Genomic DNA, 26,711 nt, shown 5'->3' on the forward strand with positions numbered 1-26,711 from the left:
ATTCTTGGGGATGCACGTCGGGGGACAGTCTAAGGACAATTTAGACTTGTCGGGTTGGCTGGATAACCGATAGATGAGCCTCATCAGCCATAGGACAGGCATGCATCATATGCATATTACTTGAATTACTTGCTTGTACTCTAATTGGGTGTGCCTATCTGTATTTGCCATGCTAAATGTGTATTTGTTACATGCAGTAGTTGTAACCTTCTTGTGTTTGCCTTTATCTGTCTATTTGTCTGTGAAAATGCATGATGGAGTTGGAGGTATGGAGGAATGGCAGTATAGGACTTAGATTTAAGGTTAAGTTAAGTTAGGATTAAATATTTACACCTTTTATGGCTTCTGTTTAATACTTTAAGCTCTATAATCTGAGTGTCGGCGTTCTAGGATTGCCTCTGGCATTCCCAGGACCTTATATATTATGTGTGTGGCACCTTTACCATACAGAGAACCTCCGGTTCTCATTCCATACTATGTTGTTGTTTTTCAGATGCAGGTCGAGAGGCATCTCGTTAGGCGTCTGGACTCTTGAAACAAAATGGTTACATGTTATTTTGTTATTATATATATATTGGTTTTCTCTCCGCATAACTTGTTATTTTGATCCTCTTAGAGGTTTATGGAGAGGTAGGATTGTGTATATGTACTTTTGAGTTTTGGATATGTATGTATATATGTGTAAATATTCTCCGGCCAGTCTTGACTTCGCAGGCTGAGTTAGGAGCTTGTTATTTTGTATCTTTGACACTCTATTCCTACTTCTATTATCTTATGTTTGACAGTTATAGTTTTCTTAGCACGCAAGTTAACTCGTCCCTTGAGCGTTGCGCTTTTATCTCGCGATTTTTATTTCCCCTATTCTTCAAGGCTCCTAGCATATTATAATTCTTCTGCTATTATATGTACTCATTTTATTTTAGAGGTTGTAATACCACACCACCTTCGTTTTACGACTTAAGCGTAAAGCTTAGTGTGGTAGGGTGTTACATTATGGTATCAGAGCAGTTCGTTCCTATAGAGCCTGAAAGACGGACTGATTATGCTTCTGTGCATTCTCTGTATATGTGTTTATGTGCTATTAGGATATCTGATTGATATATATGGCATAAACGTTTGTAAGCATGCATTTGGAACTTAAAGCATTAGACCTGCGAATAGTTATGAGTAGAGATGTGAGGAAAGTTTAGATCTTTGGATCCCCGGTATTCATAATATTAATAACAATTACATATGTTACACTATTTTCCTATTTATTATTATTATTATTATTATTATTAATAATGTGTTCTGGAGTGATTTATTTTGTTGTGGATTATAATATGTGCTCTACAATTTTTTTACCAACAAATAAGTGCATCTTCAAAACTTATCAATAATGGGCCATCAGCCCCATAATTAACTAAAGTGGTCAAACAAAACACTGTTAATTAAGTTAATTACTGTCAATTACATCTAATTAAAAAAGAAAGTCAAATCAGATAAAAATTTCCTAACCTGACATATCTTTGATAGCAATATAAATGTTATTCGATATTATACTAACGTGTCTTTATTATCATAATGCCAACTCAGTTCATCACATGATGAAAAAAATAGGTATCATCACCGTAGCATTGTCTATATAATTAAGGTATATAATTAGGGTTAGATTGATTCAGCCATTCAGGGCCACTCTCAACAAAAATAATCTTCGCTTTATTTATACTATTCTCTTGCCAAAGCTAACTTAGCCCTCTATCTGTGTTGATTACCTCAAAAATAAGCGGGCAGGACTTTGAGAAGAAATGGAATTAAATCAAGGAAGGGAATTAATCATACAAAAATGTTAAGTGTTTAAGTCTTTTCATAACTAAATTTAATCAAATTATTTAAAAATAAAATTTTTCTGTCATTTTCTCTCTCCTTTAATGGTCGTTTCTTCCTCTTTTTACGATTCTTCTTTAACGTGACCATTCTCGTCATTATCACTACGACTGTCTTTTTCTTTTTGATATTATTGTTAATGTTATTTGTTGTTAATTTCTTCTTTTCTCTTATCATTATTATCATCGTCTTTATCTTCTTCTTCTTCTCTTATAAATGGAATTAAACCAAGGAATGGAATTAATCATACAAAAATGTTAAGTGTTTAAGTCTTTTCATAACTAAATTTAATCAAGTTATTTAAAAATAAAATTTTTCTGTCACTTTCTCTCTCTTTTAATGGTCGTTTCTTCCTCTTCTTACGATTCTTCTTTAATTGTGACCATTCTCGTCATCATCACTGCGGTTGTCTTTTTCTTTTTGATATTATTGTTAATGTTATTTGTTGTTAATTTTTTTCTTTTCTTTTATCATTATTATCATCGTCTTTATCTTCTTCTTCTTCTCTTATAAATGGAATTAAACTAAGGAATGGAATTAATCATACAAAAATGTTAAGTGTTTAAGTCTTTTCATAACTAAATTTAATCAAGTTATTTAAAAATAAAAATTTTCTGCCACTTTCTCTCTCCTTTAATGGCTGTTTCTTCCTCTTCTTACGATTCTTCTTTAATTGTGACCATTCTCGTCATCATCACTGCGGCTGTCTTTTTCTTTTTGATATTATTGTTAATGTTATTTGTTGTTAATTTCTTCTTTTCGTTTATCATTATTATCATCGTCTTCTTCTTCTCTTATAAATATTCAAAAATTTTGATGCACAATACATAAATTTTAGTGTATAACACATAAATTTTAGTATACAATACAAAATTTTTTTAAGGGTCACATGTCCAAAACATTCACACTCAATCAATAAAATACGTATAACACAAATTTGTGTTAATAACACAAAAATCTTGTTGCATAAGCATAACATAGAATTTTTGATGTCTAGAATAGAAATTATTAAAAAACTACATATCTAAAATATTGACTCACCTAACTAATAAAATATAAACAAAAATTTGTGTTATGTACAAAGATTTATGTGCTAGGTATAAAAATGTGTATTATACATAAAAATATTTGTGCTATATCAAAAAGTTTGTGTTATGTACAAAAATTTTATGTGTTATATTTTAAAAATTTATGTATTATATCAATAAATTTTTATATTCTCTAATAAAAATTTGTGTGCCGTAAAAAATACCAAAAGAAAAAAAAATAATGTATGCACGCTTTTTTTTTTTTCTAGGCTTTGCACAAATTTAATTAAATTTGATTACAAAAGACTAGTACACCTAGTACCATTCTAAATTATTTTGTTATACGTTTGAATCTTTTAACAACCTTAAAATTGGTAATTTGTTGTGTTTTTAAAGAAGTAAATATTATTGCTCCTTAATAAAAAAATATATTTTTTAATTTTTGACTATTTATTAAAAAGACAAAATATTTAGTTATAATTCGAAAATTATTAATTAATTATTAATTATTTAAGTAATTAGTTTAAACATTATTATAAATAATAATTTGTTAATGTATCACATAAGATTAGATTATTTGCTATGAAAAGCAAGATATTAAACCTAGAGAGTAGAGCAGAGTTAGTAATACTAGATAAGAGTGGCAGGGAGAAACTGTAAGAAGCTTTCACTTTCACATTCTTCAATTCTTGGAGGTCATGGACGATGGGCTTCTTGATGAAAAAGAACAAGAAGCCGAAGAAGAAGAAGAGAGTGTGGGCTCCAGCTTGACCATGGTCAAGGTCGCTGCTGCCAAAAAGTTCATCGAGAACCACTACAGAACCCACATGAAGAACATTCAAGACCGCAAGGAAAGGTAACCTATCCTAACCTAACCTAACCTAACCTCCAACACAACTATCTCTTCTGATTTTCTCATCAATTCGTTTCAATCGTTGTGATCTCTCTGGTGTGTTGAATTGGACTATAGTACTGATTTTGAATAAAATAAAATAAAATGCAATGCATGTGTTGAATCTGTGTGCGCAATCCTAAATTGCTAATTGAGGTGAAGGCAGTGTTAATTCAAGATGCTTTATTCGGTTGTTGTTGCGTGGTAGCTGATAGTTTTCTTAGTTCAGCTGATTCCTTTGTTGTTTATGTTCTGTTAGGGTTAATTATTTGATTTGTTAGGTTGGACTTAGGAGTTAAAAGTAATATAAGCTCCAATTGAGTGTAATGAAATAATGAATCCTTGAGTTTTGCTACTCAATCTAGCTTCATTGATGAGGAGGACACATTGAGATTCAATGTTAGCTGATACCGCTTAGTATACAAACTATGTGCTTAAGACAGTACTGAAGTCCAAAACCTAGGAAAATCATCTGTTAGAAGGAGTGCTTAGTCATGGCGGTGACTTGATGGTGAGTATGAGCAATAATGCCTTTTTTACGTATCTGGGTTGAAGACAAAAATGGGAAAAACAACGAAGAGTAATGTTGCGGATCCAGAATTGTTGCTGAAAACCAAAAGAGAGTTGTTGGATAAGGTAAAAGAGTGAAACTCGCTCATCTTTCCAGAGGTTAAAACGTAATGTCACATAATTCTGGCGAAATTCTGGAAGTTGTTTTCTGATTGTTTAAGATTTTCCAAAATGCCTTAGCTAGCTATCTCTATTTTGATGATTGAACTAGGCTCAAACCAGATAGCGAAATAGGATAATGAACAATCATCCCCTTTGATCACCTAGGATGTTATGTTTTCTATCTCATTGGAAATGACACAACAACAATAGTCCTTAACAACACTATCTAATTTTGTTACATAATCGGTTCCTCCTTTTATAGTTATACATATCCATATGTGGATTTCTTGTTTTATTTTATTAGGTCAATGGTGAATGCTAATTTGTACAATCATTTATGATCTAGAAAAATTCAGACCAATAGAAATATATGGGCTAATATTTACTCGTTCTGTCCAAATTTATTGTCCTTTCTTAAAAGTTTATTTGGTCCCAAATAATTGTCCATTTAGAAAGATTAGAGAATATTAATTAATTTTTTTCCATCAGTAATCCTATCAAATGAATGAGAAGGTATGGGGAAAGAGATGATAAGTATTGAACAAAATAAGGATAACTTGTACACTCCCCTAAATTGATCAAAATTAAGATGTTTTCAATCATTTCCTTAATCCATATGCTGATATCTGTAATTATAACTGGACAATTATTTTGCATTGAAGGGACTACGGAGATTAATAAGGCTATTGAACTTCTCTAAGATTGCAACTTTTTTATTTTAGTAGTTTTTATACTTCTTATTTTGTCCTTAACCTCTTATTTTTGTGCTATTCAATAACCAACTATATTGGCACTTGATGTTAGAATTTATTAAGGTGTGGCTTCTAAATAGTGATACACACATATATAGGCCAACTCAATATCCTAACTAGACATAAATGGCATATCTATGCAATAGATTGAACTTTCTGGTCTTGGCTAATGATTCAAGATGTTTCTTCAGTTTCCCACGTGTCTCTGACTGAAAAAACACACATCTTCCAATTTCTTGCCATATTGGATGGTTTCTCATTATAACAAGGTGCTTTTAGTAGGCACGAATGAATGATTGAGATCATCATATTTCTTGAATTTCTCAAAAGAGATTAAGAATAAATGGGCTGTGTACAAGCATGATCCAAGACAGGGCATAATGTGTGTTTGCCGTATAGTTGGCATGTTGTTCTTCTAGAAATTATAGTATGATCTTATCTCATCGGGGAAAACATTTGCACTTTTTCTTCCTTTTGTGAGTTTCACAAGAAAAAAAGGAATTAGGAATTGCTAATAATGCGATTTACACATCTCTTGCATGAGATCCCTGTTAGTAGCCATGTTTATATACCTCCTTACGGTAGTCTCCAATGTGATGCAGATCTCTTGTTCAGTGTGTCTTTTGGTGTTTCTGATCCTGACATTTTTTTTTCTTATTATAGACGTTGGGTTTTAGAAAGAAAATTAGCTTCTTCAGATGTGCCAAATGAGGAACGGATCAACCTCATCAAAGATTTAGAGAGAAAGGAGACAGAATATATGCGATTGAAAAGGCACAAGATATGTGTTGATGATTTTGAGCTCTTAACAATCATTGGAAGGGGGGCCTATGGAGAGGTCCGGACTTTCTCTTTGCATATGTATTTGTGCATGAAGCAATTCTTGTTAAATATGCAATTAATCATTGTTTGGTGTGTGCATTAATTTTCTGACTGTGTGCTTATAATTAATCTTATCTTCTGTAACTCATTTAATTACAGGTTAGACTGTGTCGGGAAAAAAAGTCTGGAAACATTTATGCCATGAAAAAGCTGAAGAAATCTGAAATGCTCAAGAAAGGCCAGGTGAGATATATATTATCTGATTAAACAAAATCAGTTACTAATATCTAAAGGATACAGTATTGATTTTTTATTCTAGATAGTCCTTTTAAATTCGTTGTTGTAGAAAACTTTTATTAGTCTATACATGGTCTATTATCAGGTCCTACGGTCTCTGTTTAGGATAATTGCCAAGTCATTGGATCCGTAGCACAATGCATAGTATCCCTTTTTCTTACTTGACATCGTTCATTTTCTATAGGTGGAACATGTTAGAGCTGAGAGGAACTTGCTGGCTGAAGTAGCCAGTCATTGCATCGTGAAACTTTACTACTCATTTCAAGATGCCGAGTACTTGTATTTAATTATGGAGTATCTGCCTGGGGGTGATATGATGACTCTTCTAATTAGGGAAGAAACCTTAAGTGAAGATATTGCTAAATTTTACATTGCACAAAGTGTTCTAGCCATAGAGTCTATTCATAGGCATGGTTACATTCACAGGTTTGTTCAATTTGGCTGTGCTTATGATGTTGTTGACCTAATTTATTCATTGATGATGATGATGATTTATTGGGTGGTAATGTAGATAGGTTTAATGTGCTAAGAAGTTCTATTGATTTTCATGTTTACAGAGATATAAAACCTGATAACCTACTCTTGGACAAAAATGGTCACATGAAGCTCTCAGATTTTGGCCTCTGTAAGCCTCTTGACTGTACCACCTTGTATACACTGCATGAAAATCAGGTCATGGATGACAGAAATTTAGCAGAGCCAATGGATATTGATGGATCTATTCCTGGCATGGATAAGCATACCAGTTGGAGAAATCCACGTGAGCAGCTTGAGCATTGGCAGATGAACAGGAGAAAGTTGGTATGCTATAAAATTTATTGATAGTTCGATATATTGTTGCAGTGTGGCAGAAGATATGTTGCCAATCATGTTATTTAGCTTAAATTACTACATATCGATATTGTTTTAAGATCCTTGTAATATGAATGTACATTCTTATCTCAAGAGTAATGTTCAGCTTTGCTTATTTATTTCTTCATGACAAGAAAGGCTTTGCTGAAGATGAAGAGCAAATATTGTTTACTTGTGTCTGAGAAATGAAGTTTGGATAGATTTAATTAGTCCTTGTCATCTTGTAAAAAATTAAGGATGTGTGTTGTGGAAAGGAAGATTAAATCCTATTTTGTAGAATGGAATCCCATGCCTTTTTATAAGATGTTTTTCATTTAGGTATGGGAATCTGTCATTCTATGAAAGCACTATCATCTTTCTGCATATTAACATGATGCTATGTTATATTTATAAGACTGAACTGCACATGATAATGTAGTCTAGTGTTACTTGGGCTGAATATTATAAAGATATATTTTGTATAAACATATTACTTGATCATGGATTTAGCACCTTTAAAATTGTCATGTGGTAATAAAATCCAATTCAATGCTAAAGAAATTTCCTGTTGCTACCAGAGAGTATTCATCTCTCTAGGTGATATTGCATTTTGATAGCATTGTATATAATTTCTTTTTCCTTTTTTTCTTTTTGTCTAATAGCTGGTATGTAATGCCTTTTGGCTGTTATGTTTCTTGTTATCTTTGCAAGGCCTTTTCTACAGTGGGAACACCAGACTACATTGCTCCCGAAGTACTTCTGAAGAAAGGATATGGAATGGAATGTGACTGGTTAGTTCTTACCAATGTTTTTGACCTTGTATTATTTTTTTTCGGAAAACAATTATTGAGCTTGTTCTTCTTAGACCAGCGTGATAAACTTTTACAATATGTCCACCTTATTCCTATATTCTATATATCTATACCCATATTCAGTTGTATTTATTTCATGCAAACAGGTGGTCACTGGGAGCAATAATGTATGAAATGCTAGTTGGTTACCCTCCATTTTACTCGGAAAACCCTATGACTACCTGCAGAAAGGTAACATTCTTAATTGTCTTTAAATTTTTACTTTTTTATTTTTTAAGAAAAGTACTTTTTTCACTCAAAATAGCCAATCCAAACTAACACTAAGTGTTCCTATTTTTTACAATACTGTTTTGTTGTGAAACCTAAGAATTGCACTTACAATCAAACCATCAAACGATAGTCTAATTTGTATCCAACCAATTTATTTATTACACTTTATTTGACTATCATTTTGCTTCTTTTGGCTTCTGCTCATTTTTCACCATTCTAGTTTTGCTATTATGAGTCATTGTTCATACTAACTCTATTTTATCATTCAATCAACTGCTGGCAGATTGTTCATTGGAGAAATTTCTTAAGGTTTTCAGAAGATGCACAGTTGTCTCCAGAAGCTAAGGATCTAATCTGCAGATTGATGTGTGATGTTGACCATAGGTTAGGTACTCGAGGGGCGCATGAAATCAAGGTAAGGTGTTCACTATTGCTGTGTCGAATTTTTCCTTCTTCATCTACTAATATTCATTATATTTTGACCAGGCTCATCCTTGGTTCAATGGTGTAGAGTGGGATAAACTGTATGAAATGGAGGCAGCATTCAAACCACAAGTTGTTGGCGAGCTAGATACTCAGAACTTCATGAAATTTGATGAAGTATTAACAACTTTTCTATGCCATTGTCATTGTTTCCTCTTTTCTATGAACCATAATCTATCCCATCTAATGTGACAATTCTTAGATGTTGTCCATGGTCTACTTTTTCCTTATAATCAGTTGAAAGGAGTTGCTTCAATTTTATGAGCAAAGTGTCTGATTATATGACTAAGAAGTTAAAACTAGGAGCATTATATCAATCGCAGTTCCTCTTATTATCTTGTATGTGTTTTTAACCAAATCCTACCGATTTTCACAGAGGCTTCTTCTTTAAATTGTTAGGTTGATCCACCAACAAACGAAAGGCTTGGATCGGGAACCTCCCGGAAGGTACACCTGCTTTGTATTGATTTTTGTATACTAATGTGAAAAATATACTACATATGATAGTTAGTAGCTCAGTGCAGTGGCGAGTGATAATAGTTTTTGAAAATTATATACTACATATGAAAAATATAAACTCTGCACAGCTACAAGACCAGTGTGATATTTTATAGGCCTGAATGTTGGGCAGTGAAGAAAATATGTTAAATACTGCAAAGATGAGGATGCTATGATGAATTAGTGAATACACTAAATAAGATAGAATTTGGGATGGATGTATGAAGAGAAAGTTAAGGTGGCAACATTGTGGAAAGTATGGTAGAATACCTTCTTTAGTGGTTTCGACCAGTGTGGAAAAGATTTGAAGAGGCATCAGTAAGGAAAGTAGATCAGATAGAAGATAGTAAGAACATCTATAGATAGAGGAGGTAGGCTTAGAAAAATCATAGGGAGAACTATTAACAGTGGTACAGAATTTTATCTCTTATTATTTTAGTAATCCATTAAATATGCCATTCAATAACTTTTTCATTTTAGTTTTTCTTTCTCCCACAATTCAATCATATTCTGTAAATAATCAAACTGTGTTAAACAAGTAATTTTGTATATTTTGATATTCCACCTCCACTTAATTCATGCAGATGCCCAAAGATCTAAACTTTGTTGGTTACACTTACAAGAACTTCGACGCTGTAAAAGGGCTGTGTCAAGGTATGACTGTCAGCTTGTTATTTCTTATAGAATGTTGCATGGTTGAACTTGAAAATCTGTTATTTACACATTTCGCTATGGGAAATGTGAAATTTGTATGCTTGTGAAGCTACCTTCATTTGATTCTTCAGTTAACAAAGTTATGCAGTATCCTTGGGCTAAAAGTTCAGCTTGTTATTTCTTATAGAATGTTGCATGGTTGAACTTGAAAATATGTTATTTACACATTTCGCTATGGGAAATGTGAAATTTGTATGATTTGATTCTTCAGTTAACAAAGTTATGTAGTATCCTTGGGCTAAAAGTTTTTAACCTTTAATTTGCCTAACAAAAATAAACTCTTTTCTTTGCCGGAAAGTTTTTGTAAAGATTTTGAACCACATTCAAGATCTTGCTGGGTCGAATTATTCTAACACTCACTGAATGTAATATAGAAGATTGAACAATTACACAAGTCATCTTGAATCATAATAGGATGGGGTTCTGAAAATTGTCTAAAAGCTCTAAATTGGGACTACGAAACCCAGTGAGGGTGAAAGTGAAAACCGAGAATTAGATCCTAACAGAATCTAAAGTGCTAAGGTTATTTGGTTTGTCCCTAGTAGTTGGGATGACCAAAGTAAGTTGAGATAAACTTATAGCTGATTTCTTAATGGGTCCGTTGTAAATTTCTTTTTCCCTTTACAACCATGTGCTGTGTGCCTATGTATTTCTATCTTAATCAACTGTTTCCATTTTGTTTGTTGGGTAAGCTAAAATTAATTGTAAATTTGCAGGAGAGTCCATGCAAGAAATTTCTTCTAAATGGCCAGTTGAGGAAACGGGATTGCAAATGCTTGCATCATCCGGTGATCCCATGTTACCATAGGACAATGCAACGATGCATACCATGCATCAAGGTAATCCAATGATTCAAATTTGGTGTATAATAGATAGCTTAGTGCATGATTCGAATCTGTACCTCTGGATTACCTTAATCCTGGTGCATCTAAGACGTTGCCGGTACAATACTAGGAATTTGTGCAATATGCATATTAAGTCCATCTTTGAGGTTCTAGTAAACCCCCTTGGGCTTAAATATTTTGCCAAAAACATCATATTCTCTTATAGTTAAGTTTCCAACGGTGTGTACAGTAAGTAGTTGAACAGCATTCTCTAAGCTGAGTGCTCCATGGCTGCCCAGGTTGGCAATTTGGCATGTTTAAGCCATGCCTTCTCTAGTGGCAGTTTATGTTTCAATAGTTAAATTATAGACAAATGACCGAGGAACTTAGAAGAATGCATCCTGATGAAATTATTCAGTTTTATGTTGTATACATTTATGGGAAAGAGGCACACTTTTATCTATGAAGAAATTCTGATTGAGGATTATTTGTGAATGTTGTTCACCTTCAGTTTCTTCAACATGGCGATTCATGACTATCTTTGCTCACTTATGATTTAATGTCATACCCAAAAAGAAAAAAAAAAAAAAAGGGGTCACGTATGATTGGACATTTGCTTTTGAATTGGATCTATTTAGTATTCCCTATGTTAACGATCTCCTTGTGTGTGTGTGTGTGTGTGTTTGTGTGTTTGTGTGTGTGTGTGTGTGTGTGTGTGTGAAGGGAATGATAAAGTTGTATATAAAAAGAAACAGCAAGAACGAGAAGAAAGGATTTACTAAATCTGAATGTATATATATGTGTTTTGCTTAGATTTTTCCGACTCACAAATAAATCAGTCGATTAAGCTCATCAATAATCTCAATTTTGGGAGTAGATGCAGCTCTTCATGGTGAGTTGTTCAAGGGATTTACAGTAGTGCGATTCTATGATCAAAGGAAGCTTTAAACAATTTTTTGTATCAACAATATGAGAATCACAATTCACAACTTGTGTAAGAGTACATGCATATGTACCAATATGACCAGGGCGTCGAATTTCAGTTCATAAAATGAAATTCTCACTTGATTGCTTTTGTTCGTGTCCTTGAAGATGGTTTGATTTGAATGAATAGGTGATTGAATTCAAGTATGGTTTATACTCCGTAAAGGACGTTTGTTATTAACTTTCTCAAAATGCCATTAGAACGAATGTGCTAGAGGTAAATGTTGCAGATTGTTCGGAGAAAAAAAATTTATCATCCATTTGTGTTTATAGAAAAATTCTTATTTATATAGACCATGGAGGACTGGAGGTTCGCATTGATAATCACAAAATAATTAAAGATTGAGAAGATATAATTTAAAAAATATGAACGACTAGGTGTAATAAAGTAAGAATTTTATATCCTATAGAGGATAATAAAATCTCTGGTTTTCATTTCTTCAACAGTGCTACATATCTCTTGTACAATTGGTTATTTACTTATTTATACGGTGATTCAGCAGACTTAGGGCATGTAATTAACTAATTATGTGCAATTTTTGTTAGAGGTTGTTTGCATTCGGTCTAAAACTTAGTATGGTTAAATAAGAGGTCATGTAGTGTAGTGGAATAAATTATTTAAAAAATGTATGATGATTTTTTTTTTTTGTGTGTGTAAATCTCCTCCAAAAATATGTGCATTTATATGCACTTAACAAACCCATACATGATACACCAATCATCTTTTTAAAGAACATATGTATAAAAAATTAAAAATGTATTTAAAAGTTTGTCTGTCATTAGTTTTGATTCAAATCTAAATAACAGTATTTCACAAATATATCATATGTATTAAAATATCGAAATATTATATGTATTTTTATATACATTTTATGTGTATATTTTTTACTTATAATATTAAGTGATTGATAAAAAAATAAAAAATTATTTTTTATATTATAAAAGGAAGATATAATACTTAGTAGTGTACTAAAAATTGATACGAATATGCTTTAAGTGAATATTTTATAAAAATTAAAAACTTATTAAAGTCTAAAATAAATAAATAAAAAAGTTGACATGTCTTTCCATATTTACTTAAAGGTTGTGGGTTCGAGTCTCACTCCTAACTTTAGAAAAATAGATAAGGGTAAAGTATACTTTTTGTTCCTAAAATTTGACAAAAGTTTCAAAAATATTCCTAAGTTTTATTTTGTTTTAACTTTTAATTTTGTCCCAAAAGTTTTCGATTTGTATCAAATATAACACTGACAGCTAATTTTTCAAAAAAATTAAGACCAATTCAATAACAATTTCATAACTATAACCCTCAATATAAGCAAATCAAATATAATTTTCATACATTATTGTTAGATTAATCTTAAATTTTTTTTGAAAATTTAGCTGTGGATAATATATTTGATACAAATTAAAAATTTTTAGAAAAAAATTAAAACATAGAGGTATTTTAAAAACTTTTGACAAATTTCACGACAAAAATATACTTTACCTAATAAATAAATAAATAAAAATGTTGACAATTATAAACTTATGGAATACGTGTAGTATAGGTATTAGAGTATAAATTATAAAATAAATAAAAATTTTGACAATTTTGGAAAATAAAATAATGACAAAAAGAAGAACATGCTTGTCTGCATCTTCTTATTCTTTCTCACCAAAGTCACCTACCTCATCTTTGGAAGTGCATTAAGCAAAGGATAAAAAAAAAAAAAAAGCATAACAGGGAGTCAACAAAACCGCTTCATTTCGTTCCAAATCACAATTCCTGTTTCATCAAAACCAAAGCTAATTTTTCGGGTGTTCCTCGTTCCATCAGATTCACGCTGCACTAGCCACAACCACCGAATACTTATTTTTCAGTGAGTTCTTTCATTCATAAGCTTCAACTTTCAATTTTACTTTATTGCTCTTAGATTAGTGTTGCAAATCATGTAAAGTTTGTAACTTTCTTTGCGGAACAACAATGGGTTTTTCTCAGAATTCTTGCTTGCTGTGTATTTTGATGTATCCTAGCTAGGAGCTATGATATGATGATTATGGTGGTTGTGTTTATATCTGATTGTAATTTATATGGTTTGTTACTTTGTTATAGGTCACGAATATCCTAAATTGATTCATCCGTGAAACATCTAGTGTGATGGGTTGATAGAATTTGTTGGGTGTTTTTCTATATTTACCAATTTGTTCAATCTTCAATGCCAATAAGATGATAAAATCAAAGTTTGAGTGTGGGGATCAAGATATTGATGGTGGTGATGTTGGAGAAGCTAACTGTGAAGATGGTCGGTTACTGCGTGACATTGAGGAAATAAGCAGAGCCCTTTACTTGAACAAGGCCCCTTCTAAGGGCTTGTTCTCTTCGTCGAATATTCGATCCAAATCTGCTGAGAAAACTCGTGTAGCAAAGCCAAAAGTTCAATTTGCTCCAGAATATGTTAGGGATGATCTGTTTGTCAAGGACAAGAAGTTGTCTTCAGCATGGAATTGGAGGAAGCCCTTGAAAGCTTTGACCCATATTGGTAGTCAGAAGTTCCATTGTTGTTTTAATCTCCATGTCCACTCGGTTCAAGGGTTGCCGTCAAATTTCAATGGCATTAGTTTGCGTGTTCATTGGAAAAGGAAAAACAGCAGTTTGCAGACACGCTCGTCAATGGTTTTTGGCGGTGCTGTTGAGTTTGATGAAACTTTGGCCCATAAGTGCTCGGTATATGGTAGCGGCAGTGGGACTAGTCATTCCGTGAAGTATGATTCTAAGCGTTTCATGATTTATGTTTCTATTGTTGGGGCACCTGAAGTTGACATAGGGCATCATGAGGTAGATCTCACAAGACTTTTGCCTCTAACTTTGGAGGCATTAAGGGGCGACAATAGTTCCGGGAAATGGACCACAAGTTTTAGATTGGCAGGAAGCGCTATGGGAGCTAGCCTACATGTTAGTTTCAGTTATCAAGTCCTAAATGATGAATTGATGAAATTCGGTGGTAGCAATCCAAATGTTCTCAACCTTATTAATTTGGAGGCTAGCAGGTCTAGTACCGCAGACAATGCTGTGGATTTTGGTTATAGCAACAGGGACATAAAGTCTTGGCAATCTGGGAGCTATACTCATGAGCTGCAAAATAGATTGGTTGTCCCTCATTCAGATGATGCAACATCGTGCAATGAATTATTGCTGAATTCTGGCTCAGGTCTTTCGAAGTCAATCAGTTTATTATATCAGAAACTTGATGAGCAGAACTTGGATGATCCAGCCTGGATAGACTCGAAAGATTTGGAACCAATTAGGACCAAAATTCCTCTGAAATCGGAGTTTCCTGAAGAATCAATTGAACATGAGTGTGATGACACAGAGTCTGATGACACTGAGTTTTCCATTATTGAACAGGGTGTAGAAACATCGGATGGTAATTCCATGAAACCTGATCAGGAAAGAACTAAAACAATTGATGTATCTACGGTTGAAATCATTAATGTGGATGAGATTATTAAGGACGACGACATAGATTTAGACAGAAACACAAGATGTGATTCAAGGGATAACATATGTCATAGTTGCTTGAACGGGGCGATTGCAGATGACAGCAAACTTAACTGCAGTAGCACATGTGCCGATCAAACTTCCATGAAAGCAGTGGATACAGCTCATGAGACATCACCGGAGTTGGTAGTTTTAGATAACTTGGATGCTTTATGGCCAATGAATGAGTTTCTACATCACGAACAACACCAGTTGAGTCTCCAGTCTGATTATAAAACACATAGAACATTGAAAAAGTCGCATAGCTTGGATGATTTCACTGAATCTGTGGCAAATGATTTCTTGAACATGCTTGCTACGGAGAGTGACACGTTTGACTTGGGTTGCCATGGTGATCCACAATCTCCTAGAGAACAGCTTTTAAGCCAGTTTGTAGAAGAGGCTCTGTCTTCAGGTAACTTCAGTCTTTATTTCGATGCAAATAAGGAGGAACTGGGGATAGATATAGATACACTTGGACAGGGTAGGGAAGATTTTGCTGTGGCTTCTGAATTGTCTTTAACTATTCAATCTGCTGAGGAGGATCATGAAAGGGCGAGTCGGTTATTACTACATAGAAGGAATGCTAAAATGCTTGAAGATCTAGAGACTGACTCATTGATGCAACAATGGGGATTAAATGAAAAGGACTTTGAAAATTCTCCTGGAACGTGGTCCGGTGGATTTGGAAGTCCAATTGAGTTACCGAATGAAGAATCATCGACGTTACCTTCAATTGAAGAAGGGCTTGGTTCATTTGTTGAAACTAAGGATGGAGGCTTTCTCAAGTCCATGAGTCCTTCCCTCTTCAGACATGCGAAAATTGGTGGGAAGCTAATCGTTCAAGCTTCTAATCCACTTGTTCTACCTGCAGAAATGGGTAATGATGTATTGGAGATACTTCTGCATATGGCATCTGATGGAGTTGAGGATCTGTATAATCATATCTACAAATTAATGCCTTTGCAAGATATCACTGGAAAATCCATTAAGCGAATTGCGTGGGAAGCTACAACTGACATGAGATCTCCTAGAAGGTTAGGAAGTGCTTTAGTGGCCTTATTGAATTATTATTATTATTATTATTTTCAAGTTACCATCTTATATTCATGTTTGTTTTGTTTCTCTTGGAATTTTGATATGGAGTTTGAAGTACTAGACATTCACCGGTTAATTGGTGACCAATATTCTTGCCCCAGAAGTTAGTTCAAAGGGGGAGAATGACCGAAGCTATTTCTATAAAGGCTATTTGGTCATATTCCTACACACTGCACAATGTGAAACTCAACAGTTTTATTCAAATATTATTAGCTTCTATTTTATATTTTCTGATTTCCTTTTCTTAAATGTTATTGCAGGCATGAGTTTCCACATGGTTATGTAATTAATCAAGGCATAGACTTCAATTCCTTATCCCTAGAAGCTATAGCTCCTATAGCTATTGGTATGATTGAAACCCTTTTGATAGAAGGGTTAAGAATACAATCTGGCATGTCGACTGTGGCGGCACCATCAAGCATTCGTCCCCAGCAGCATACGGGGATTGTTGATGTTAATGGATTGATAGGTCTGTCAGTGACATTGGATCAGTGGTTGAGATTGGATTCTGGGATTATTGAAGGAGATTTGGAGCAAATTTTAAAGGTCCTTAAAGCTCATCATTCGAAAATCTCGGAATTAGACGATGAAGTGTTGGAAAAGGCCATGGACAGGGTAAGAATATATGGCAGCAAATACAGACTCCTTGGAAACCACATAACAGTGGCTTGCATGATCCAGCTTAGGGATCCCCTACGAAATTACGAACCTGTTGGCGTTCCGATGCTGGTTTTAACTCAAGTCGAAAGGGTTCACATACACGATGATGAATCGTCGCGATCCCTCAGCATTTTTCTTGAAAGACAGGATGAGGGAGCTGAGAACGAGGCCCTGCAAAATGATTCAAATGATGTAGAAAACTCAGCACCCCAGTTCAGATTTAAGATCAGTGAGATTCATCTTGCCAGTGTTACAACCAATGAGGCCGGGAAAAGGAAACTATGGGGTACCGGAGCTCAGCGGCAATCTGCATTCCGATGGTTGCGCACCACCGGCATGGATAGTAGTAGTACTGCTAAACATTCAACTTCGAAGTCAAAGGCAATCGTTAGATCGTTCCCATTGTTGACCAACAAGTTGCTGAATGAGGATATTTTATGGAGCATTTCTTGTGTTCATGATAACAAGAGGACTAGTGCTGAAAATGTACACATTCGGAACCCTGATATTATCTTTTCCAAATTGAACTAACAGATAATTTTCTGACATGCCATGTTAGCCAATTTAGGGGGGAAAAATGTTCCTCTTTGTAGATAGTTTATACGAATCAATTAGTTCAAACTCTGAGGTATATTGAACTTTCTCAGAATGTCATAAATTCACCAAGTTATGTTTGGTGCATGAGGCATTAAGATAATTTCAATGGTGTAAATCTAATAGAAGTTACTGGTTTAAAATTATGCTAAAGTTTACACCATTGAATTATCTTGATGCATGATACAAATGGGTTCAACTTGGTGCATCATGAAGATATTTTGAGTGAAAAGTTGGTTGAACTCGAGTATGAGTTACACCAAAGTTTATTAGATATAGATAATCAGTTATAACTGGATTGAAGGTGATTACAGTTGTAACTGATTGAATAACAAAATACCTTCTTGAAAGTTTTGATAAACACTTTTTCTTTCGGTTGAGTATTATGTGTAATTTAAAAATTATTAGTACATTAGTCTAGTTGTAAAAAAAAAAAAAACAAAAATATTCCATTTCCTAAAGCTGATGACTCTGATGGCATAATCCTTTGTTGGAAATTTTTATATTTTACTTTTTAAAAAATTCATTTGTTTGATTTTGTGTTGACAAGTATCATTTAATTAGAGCATTTATTATTAGTAGAATGTGAAGTTCACATCATTTGGAGTTATGATGAATGAAAAAAATTATGTTGGTATAGTATTCTATAAATATTATGTACACGTAATGTTGTTCTGTTTCTTTTTTTAATTATTATATAAACTTTCTCTATTTCTTTATGACTGACAATTATATTGTATGAATGTATGAGGTGACCAAGAAGGTATTTATTTCATCACATTAGTGTGTTGTTTAGTTGAGCCTAATTAGGCCCTCTAATAAGCAATAATGGTGTTTTTTTTTTCTCACAATCCCTTCATATTTGTATTCTTATTTTGTATATTTTCATGAGAATGCCACAACCATTATGCGGGACATGCATAAAATGTTTTATTTTTTATTTTTTTTTTATCATCCACCGCAAACAAACAGCTACTATCTGTCAGCTTTCTTGTAGTGAATGTTAACCATAATTCGGTATAAATAAGTATAAAAAATTAAAATTTTAACTCATTTTTTTTTTTGCAGAATTATGATTTGAAGTTAGAATTTAAAATTTAAAAGTTTAATATATAGAACAAAATAATTTTAAAAAATTGAGTGATAAGGGTTAACTTTCTAATTTCTTTTGGTAAATATTGATTAATTCAATCTTATAATCTAACTAGCTAGACCAACATTGTTAGTAAAAGAAGCCGATTGTATGTCTTACCCTTTGTTTAGGTGGAAAACTATGCATGGTGCTATATACTATAGGAAAGTTATCAGGTATACCGGGAATACCAGTGTTTCAGTTGTTTTAACCGTTGATTTTAATTATTATATGTTATATATATTTTTTATAATTCAGATCAACGGTTAAAACAACTGGAACACCAATATTCCCGGTGAAACTCTTCCTATACTATATACTAACACAAAAAGAAATAGCATAAATATTTCCTCTAATATTATTCTTTATTTACAGACCTTAGTAAAGATAAATAAGTTTACATATATAAAGCTAGTAGCGAGATGAAGAAGGATGGTGAATGTGGATCCCTTCATAGGTTGTTATGACATACGTTGGATCATCCCTATCCCTCTCTACTCTCTTTTTCACTGAACATCCATCCACTGAACACCTATAATAATTCCTGTGTAACCAAATATAATAAATATATAAAATATTTCTATTCATTAAACTTTTTTTATTTAGGGTTTAGGGGTGCTTTATATATATATACTTATTATTGCACTTGATAGAATTTGATAAAAGGTTTGTTATATTATTTTCTTACAATAATTTTTATAAAGGTGTATAAATAAATTATATATATATTTTTTAATTTTCTCATGATGTGAATCTTTTCTTAGAGACCAATTACACATAAATTTGTTCATGATATACACCATGTATATATACATATAAGGTGGAAACTCAAAGTCGATTTCACGTGAAGTTAATAATTGAGAACCGTTAGATAATTTGACTGATTTGACTAAATTTTCATCTAACGACTTTCAACTATCAACTTCACGTAAAGTGGACTGCACCTGAGTTTTTACCATATATATAATAATGATAATGAAATGAATACATATATATACTATATACCTTGGATTGGGGCTATTTTTGACCATCTTCTTTCCATATTTCCTCCACTTGTATCCATCATCCAACACTTCAACCTCTGATTTTGTTTTGAATGCATATCTATGTCTAGCTTCCTTCTTCTCTTGTCCACTGCTTATGTCTTTTAAGACACATGCATATATGCATGCATAACCAATCATGGTTATGATTAATTAAGTCCACATAAATAATTCATCAAAAGTTGAAGTAATTATATATGTGACTTTTGAAACTGCTTTTGTAAGAAGAACCAAAGATGATAGTATGCATGGTTAGCTCTTAGCTAGGTTTGAGAAAAGAGACACATTTGCAAATGTTCTTTGCATTGTTACAAGAATTTGGCAGATTAGCAACAAAATTTTGTAAAGATCAACATTTTTTGTTGTTAATTTACGATTATCTAGTGAGAAATTATTAGTGGTAAATCAACGATAAATATTTATTGTCACTAATTTAGAGACGTGTTCTTTATTTAATTATTACTCGTTAAAGTTAAAGTTGAACATTGAGTGACAAAAAATGTCAGAGGATAAAGTAGAATTTAGTGGTTTTTGACCATCATTTTTAGCTATCAACTTAATATCTTTAGTTTAATAATCTAATCATGTATTTTTAACCCACATTTTTAAACATTAGCTGTTGGCCAAAAATAATAAATTCTACTAGCCCTCTAACATTCCCTCGCGAAAAATTAGTTACCACATGACATACTTGCCTAACTGATTTGATGTCATATAATGAATACTCAAACAAATGCACGTTTCATTTGTAATATGTGAAGGTTTCATTGAAAAAGAAGAGTATTTATGGATCATCAAATATATGCTACCAGAATTTAATATTTCTTGTATAAAAATAGGTAAATTATATTAGATTGGTGTAACTGAAAATATCCTGTATGTAACTAATGATATTTTGCATTAAAACAACATAAAAATAAAATAAAATTAAAGGCAATATAGACTTACTTGTTGATGAAGAGCCTTCAAAGTTGGAGGTAGCTTCTCCAACTTGAATGGGTTGTTGATGATGGAAAACATAGTTTTGATGATAAAGATTATGCTGAGAAACAAATGACTCATCATCAAGCCATTGAGTATCATCATCAATGGCCAAGTAATCTGATAATTCAAGAGACCAATTGTTGCTCAAGTCATCACTCTCAGGTGGTGACTCTGCTTCAGGAATTTGATGATTCTTATTATCTGACATCTTATTAATTCTCGTACCATAATAATTGATTAATTCATTTCATTTCATACATGGGCTCACCAAATAAAGAGTATATATATTTTTATAGATAGCTTCTAGGAGGCTTCATGGTGAGTTTCCTATGAATTGAATTGTTAATAATGATATTGAAGTTTGAAAGGTAATATGCAAAATTAAAGTAGGATTATGGATTGCCACGTACCATTACCATTGAAAATGATTGCTATGAATAATAAAGAATTGGGAAAAAAATAATGAGATGACTTGGAGAAGACTTGTCATATCAAGTTTCAAGTGTTGTAAATATAGATAGGAAACATTTCAAGTGCACTGAGAGTACCGGTGTTCCAGTTGTTTTAACTGTTGATCTAAATTATAAAAAATATATATAATATATATTAATTAAAATTAACGGAAAAATACGCTTACATAAGAAACACGATAAATATATAATAAATCATATATCTTCTTCTATCAACTTAAATTTAAAAAAAAAATGTATTGTAATAGATAAAAAATGTTAAATTTTGAGTTTTACAATACCATACCAACAAACATGTAACTTATGTTGAATATATATTTAAATAAATTTGACAATACCCACTTTTATTGTGTGTGTTTCTAATATGATGTGTTAAATTTATATTATGTAAGAATATATCTAAGCAATCTTATCCAATTTGAGCGATATTATTTTTGTCATAATATTATTTTTTTTAAAATTCAAATTAATAAAAAATATACAAATAATTATATCTTTAATAATTTTTAATACGAGAGAATAATATAGTAGTAGTGCTTTAAAGGAAAAACAGAACGAAAAAGATTGAACTAATACAAGTCTAATAATCGGACAAAATTAACCTATTCTCAAATGGAATTTCAAGTCCACGGTTTTGATGTTTTGTATAATTTTCAAGTTGCTTTGAACCACACAAGTTTGAGTCATTGCTTGCATATGAGCTACGAGATAAAATGACATCATATATATATATATATATATATATATATATATATATATATATATTCAGAAGTGGAGGGTTCATGACTTCATGCTACATAGATTCTAGAATATGTTTAGTGTGCCATTAATAATTTAAGGATTAAGGGTGAGTTTGACAGTATTATTTGCAAAATAAAATAAAATAAAATAAAGCTCTAGTTTATAGCAAAAATAAGTTGGTCCTTTTTCATCTCTCTTGGGTAAATAAATTCTTAAGAATTTAATTAATATAATAACTTTATCAAAAATAATTATTTTGTGGCTTCTCAGTTATTTAATATTGAAAATATTAAATAAGGTAAATAAGATTATTTAAAACACTGAATAAGAAGACAGTGAAAATATATACGGTAAATAAGATTATTTAAAATGAATATTTTTTAAAATAAAAAAAATAAGGTTATTGGTCATTTAATCAACAATTTCTATTGAAAGTTGATTATATTTTATATTCCATCAAATGATATTTTTTTTTTTTTTAATTTTATGTGGGTTATATATAGCTTGTTTAAAGGGGTATTTAAATTATATATATTTACTGATGTATTTTTTTTATCTTTTACTACTTTTTGGTCACTAAATATTGAAAATGCATAAAATAATAGATGTGTTTATTACACATTTATATATTACATTTATTATTATTCAATTATTCTAATAATAATAAATATATAAAATAAAACAATTTTATACTATTTTAGACTGATTTTTTATTTTTTTAAATATTTTTGTTTTAAAAAATATTATATTTATCATTAAGCTTCACTGATGGAATCTAGAAGATCGTAATTCTTTATCTGTAAAAGATATTGTCCAGAAACAAAGCCTTAATAAAAATTTAAAAATTAAAATAAAAGTATATAGAAATGCTGTTTAATTATATTTTTCTCACCAGCGATAACCTTTTGAGAGACATAAATTTGAACATATGTTCTTTCCACATTCAATTTATTGTATTTTGGTTTGGGACATTTCCCTCAAATAAAATATTTAAAAACACATTTTACTAGAATATAATTTTTTTAAATTAAAGACGCAATTATAATTTTTACTATTCTATAAAAACCGCTACTAATAACAACGGATTAAGGATAAACGTAAACCGTTACTAACAGTCACAGTTTACGTTGAAAGACGTACAATCAAAAACCGCTATAAGCAGTAACAGTTTCTGAAGAAATGGATTTAGGCATAAACCACTAGCGATTTATGTGTTGCATTGCTTGGATATAAATCGTTAGAGCTAGCCGCGATTTATGTTAACAAGGGCTATAAAACCGCGATAGCAAGTCGCAGATTCTTCGTTTGGTGTGGAGTGTGAAATTTGTTAGAGAGAAGAAATTCTAGAGAGAAGGAAGAGGATTTTGGGAGCAGATTCGAGTTTTCTTATCAGTTGACCTTCAACTGGACAGCATGGCAGACGAACAGAGCTTGTACCAACTGAACGGCGTTGCATACATTGCCGGTGCCATTGTTGACGAGGTGAGCGTGTTTTTCTTTTAGTCTTAGAATTTGGAAAATAGAATCTAGTATGTAGGGTATAGGAGCTAGAATTTATAATTTAATCTTTATAGTTGAGTATTACACTTTGAAATTTAGGATCTAGAATGTAGGGTATAAAAAATAGAATATATAAATTAATAAGGAGTGCTAGGGGACCAGCAAATTTTGTGATTTGTAACCATCAATTAGCCATCATGAGTATTTTTAATGGTGTAAGATTATATCTAATGGTGTGGAATTACTCACTTTTCTTTTGCTGATTAAGTGCTGACCAAATTTTAATAAAAGTGCTGGTCCCTAGACTTTCTCTAAATGAATATTTATAGTTTAGTATTAGACTTTGTGATATAGAATGTAGTATGTAGCGTATAGGACATGGACAATATCATACCTTAAGATTTATAGTTTAGGGCATAGTTATCAGACCCGACTCGACCTAGTCGGTTCGACCGAAAACCCGGTCACCTAGTCACCTGACTGGACCGAGCTACTCGTTGAACCAGCTTACCTAGTCAAACTCGGTTCGACCCGACAGATTTTCATGAAACTCGGTGACTCGGCCGATTAATTTAACCCGGTCCGGGTCGTGTTTATTTTTTTTTCCTAATAACTGAAATGGCGTTGTTTTAGACGCCCTCTTTCCCTTTCAAGGAAACCCTAACCCAGCCAACCTCTGAGACTCTGAGTGGAACCCCCTAACCCAGCCAGCCTCGTCTCTGTGCTCTCTCCATCTCACTCACTGGCTCACGACCTCATCTGACCTCGTCACTCTTTCGTCTCTCCCCTCACCTCGACAATCATCACTATCAATCTCTCACTCCTCACTTCGTCGCTCTCTCGGTCTCTCATCTCGTTCCCTCATCTCGGTCGTCGCCGCGGTCCTGTGCCCCTGCGTTCGGTTCATCAGCGGCAAAAGCAGACAGAATCAGTCAAGCAGCAGCAGCTCCCTCGGGTGGTGGTCGTCGTCATCTTGTGTCGCGCCAATCGCGGTGTCAGAATCAGTCAATCAGGTGAAATCCCTTCAAATTTTTTACTTTGTTCTTTCACTAGAATTTTTGTTGAGTTTGGTTAATGTTGCTGTTGTATTTGGTTTTAGAGTTGTTGAACTTGAGAAAATTTGAGTTAGAAACTTAGAATTGTTATTGAATCTGGTTAATGTTGCTGTTGTATTTGGTTTTAGAGTTATTGAACTTGAGAAAATTTAAATACTTGCTGGATGACAAAGTTGAATACTTGCTGGATAATTTTTTTGTTGCTGGATAATGTTTGAGTTGAATACTTGAATTTTGTTGCTGGATGATAACGTTTGAATTGAATATTTTGGTGATTGTTGCTGTGTTGCTTAGAAACTCACTTAGGTAAATTTTTTTTGTTGCTGAAAATCTTTTATTTCTTTTGCTAGAATTTTAAAAATGTCTTCATCTCAAATTTGTCCTATGAAGATATTGATGCCGACTTTGAGATCACTCCTTGGACTTGATTTACCGATTGTGTTCTTCATTCGCCCTTGTTGATTTAAATTGAGAACATATTTTGTACTAGAGACTACTTTATTATCTTTTTTAAGATCATTAGTTATGTTTAAAAATTGATATTAGATTATTAATATTTGTAATGACTTACATTTTAAGTTTTAAGATATTATTTTAATTTTATTTATATAATTTTATATTTTTTTTAATTATGATCGGGTTAACCGGGTGAATTAGTGACTCACCAATTAACTAGTTACCTGGTGACCCGATCATATGACCGAATTAATTACCGGTTCGGTTCTGATAACTATGATTTAGAATATAAGATTTAATGCGGATGAAATATTAGACTTCGTTGTGTTTTTGTAATTAGAGAGGTTGCAGATGTTATTTAGTGTTTTTGCATGTATCAAGTATATATTTAATTATTTAGTGTTTATGCATTGTGGTTATTTTTAATTATTTAATTATTTTGAGTAATTATTTATTGTTTATGCGTGTATCAAGTAGAATTTAATTGCGTCGTGGCTATTTTTAATGCATGGTGCAGTCGAGTAGGTGTATCTACAGCATTCGGCAGCAACAAAATATGTCTATGCATGAACGAATCATACCTTATTTAGAGAGGGTTGATTTGTACCACTTGACTAGTGTATTCATTAAGAGGTGGTGTCCCGAGACACATACTTTTCATATGCCTTTCGAAGAGTGCACCATCACGCTACAAGATGTGGCGTATCAGCTTGGGTTGCCTGTTGATGGAAGGCCGTTAGTGGGTGCCTAGCTGAGTTCGAAAAATTCATGGAGGGTGGCCGACCAGCTTGGGAATAGTTTCAGGAGTTATTCAGTGAGCTGCCACCGCCGAGTAAAGTCAAGTAGATGACAGTCCACTTCACATAGTTCCACGAGAGGTTTAGGGTGTTACCAGCTGATGCGACTGAGGATACTATTTGCATATACGCAGTGCCTATATTATGATGTTGTTATCCACTTAGTTATTTGGTGACAAGAGTGCGAATCAGGTTCATATTCGGTGGTTGCCTTTTGTGGCGAATCTTGATGACATGGATAATTATAGCTAGGGTTTCGCTGCATTGGCATGGTTGTACCGATGCATGTGTCGGGTGGCGAATAGAAATATCACTAACTTGGCGAGTCCTTTTTAGCTGCTATAGAGTTGGATCTTTTGGCGGTTCCTCTCTCTGAGGCCGTAAGGGATTGAGGATTTTTCATTTCCATTGGCATCCAGGTGTCGTTTATTTGTTCCAAGTTCATAAACTATTATATGTCGTATTAAACCTTCATCTTACCATTTACTATCATTCAGGTGGACATCATACTTACCACCAAATGGTGAGAAAGAGTAAAGGGTTATACAGTATCGCATGGCATTAGATCGATTGAGCGCTCGAGATGTAAGTTTCATGTCTGTGGTTGGTTGTATAAGTAGTGGTTCACCATTATCACTATAAATAATGTTCTAACGTACGGTTGTGTTGATTTTTTTAGATTGTGTGGGAGCCTTAGCAGCTTGCTGCAACACCTTTATCGTTACCGACGCATCGGCTCTAACCAACGAAAAAATCCTCGCACATATGACATGATAATCAAGATACCTGTGATATCGATATGGCCAAGCACGTGTGCAGTCAGTTGTACCTCCACACTTCCCAAGTGCTCTTCCTTTGCCGGAGCATGACACAAATCATCCACGTGCACTCTTTACGGAACTCTTTGCATCTCCCA

At 32.8% G+C, this 26,711-nt stretch overlaps 3 protein-coding genes across 3 annotated transcripts; 2 read left to right on the forward strand and 1 right to left on the reverse strand.

The window, feature by feature from the left end:
* The first annotated feature begins 3,458 nt into the window (after positions 1 to 3,458).
* On the forward strand, positions 3,459 to 11,248 carry LOC112755873 (uncharacterized). Its single transcript, XM_025804187.3, has 12 exons — positions 3,459 to 3,750; positions 5,874 to 6,048; positions 6,192 to 6,275; positions 6,514 to 6,755; positions 6,887 to 7,130; positions 7,872 to 7,951; positions 8,119 to 8,203; positions 8,526 to 8,657; positions 8,729 to 8,842; positions 9,125 to 9,172; positions 9,808 to 9,877; positions 10,654 to 11,248. The coding sequence occupies exons 1-12, from the start codon at positions 3,593 to 3,595 to the stop codon at positions 10,743 to 10,745; spliced, it is 1,524 nt and encodes a 507-aa protein (XP_025659972.1). The 5' UTR covers positions 3,459 to 3,592; the 3' UTR covers positions 10,746 to 11,248.
* A 2,089-nt stretch (positions 11,249 to 13,337) lies between these two features.
* On the forward strand, positions 13,338 to 18,078 carry LOC112755874 (protein PLASTID MOVEMENT IMPAIRED 1-RELATED 2). Its single transcript, XM_025804190.3, has 3 exons — positions 13,338 to 13,607; positions 13,841 to 16,302; positions 16,624 to 18,078. Exons 2-3 carry the CDS (start codon positions 13,955 to 13,957, stop codon positions 17,552 to 17,554), a joined length of 3,279 nt encoding a protein of 1,092 aa, XP_025659975.2. The 5' UTR covers positions 13,338 to 13,607; positions 13,841 to 13,954; the 3' UTR covers positions 17,555 to 18,078.
* A 675-nt stretch (positions 18,079 to 18,753) lies between these two features.
* Positions 18,754 to 21,123, reverse strand: LOC112755875 (probable WRKY transcription factor 59). Its single transcript, XM_025804191.2, has 3 exons — positions 20,741 to 21,123; positions 19,755 to 19,893; positions 18,754 to 19,293 (listed from the first exon to the last, which is right to left on the reverse strand). Exons 1-3 carry the CDS (start codon positions 20,982 to 20,984, stop codon positions 19,161 to 19,163), a joined length of 516 nt encoding a protein of 171 aa, XP_025659976.1. The 5' UTR covers positions 20,985 to 21,123; the 3' UTR covers positions 18,754 to 19,160.
* Positions 21,124 to 26,711: the final 5,588 nt, after the last annotated feature.

Source organism: Arachis hypogaea, chromosome 6 (assembly GCF_003086295.3).
Source record: "Arachis hypogaea cultivar Tifrunner chromosome 6, arahy.Tifrunner.gnm2.J5K5, whole genome shotgun sequence".
In the NCBI taxonomy this organism is placed as follows: Eukaryota; Viridiplantae; Streptophyta; class Magnoliopsida; order Fabales; family Fabaceae; genus Arachis; species Arachis hypogaea.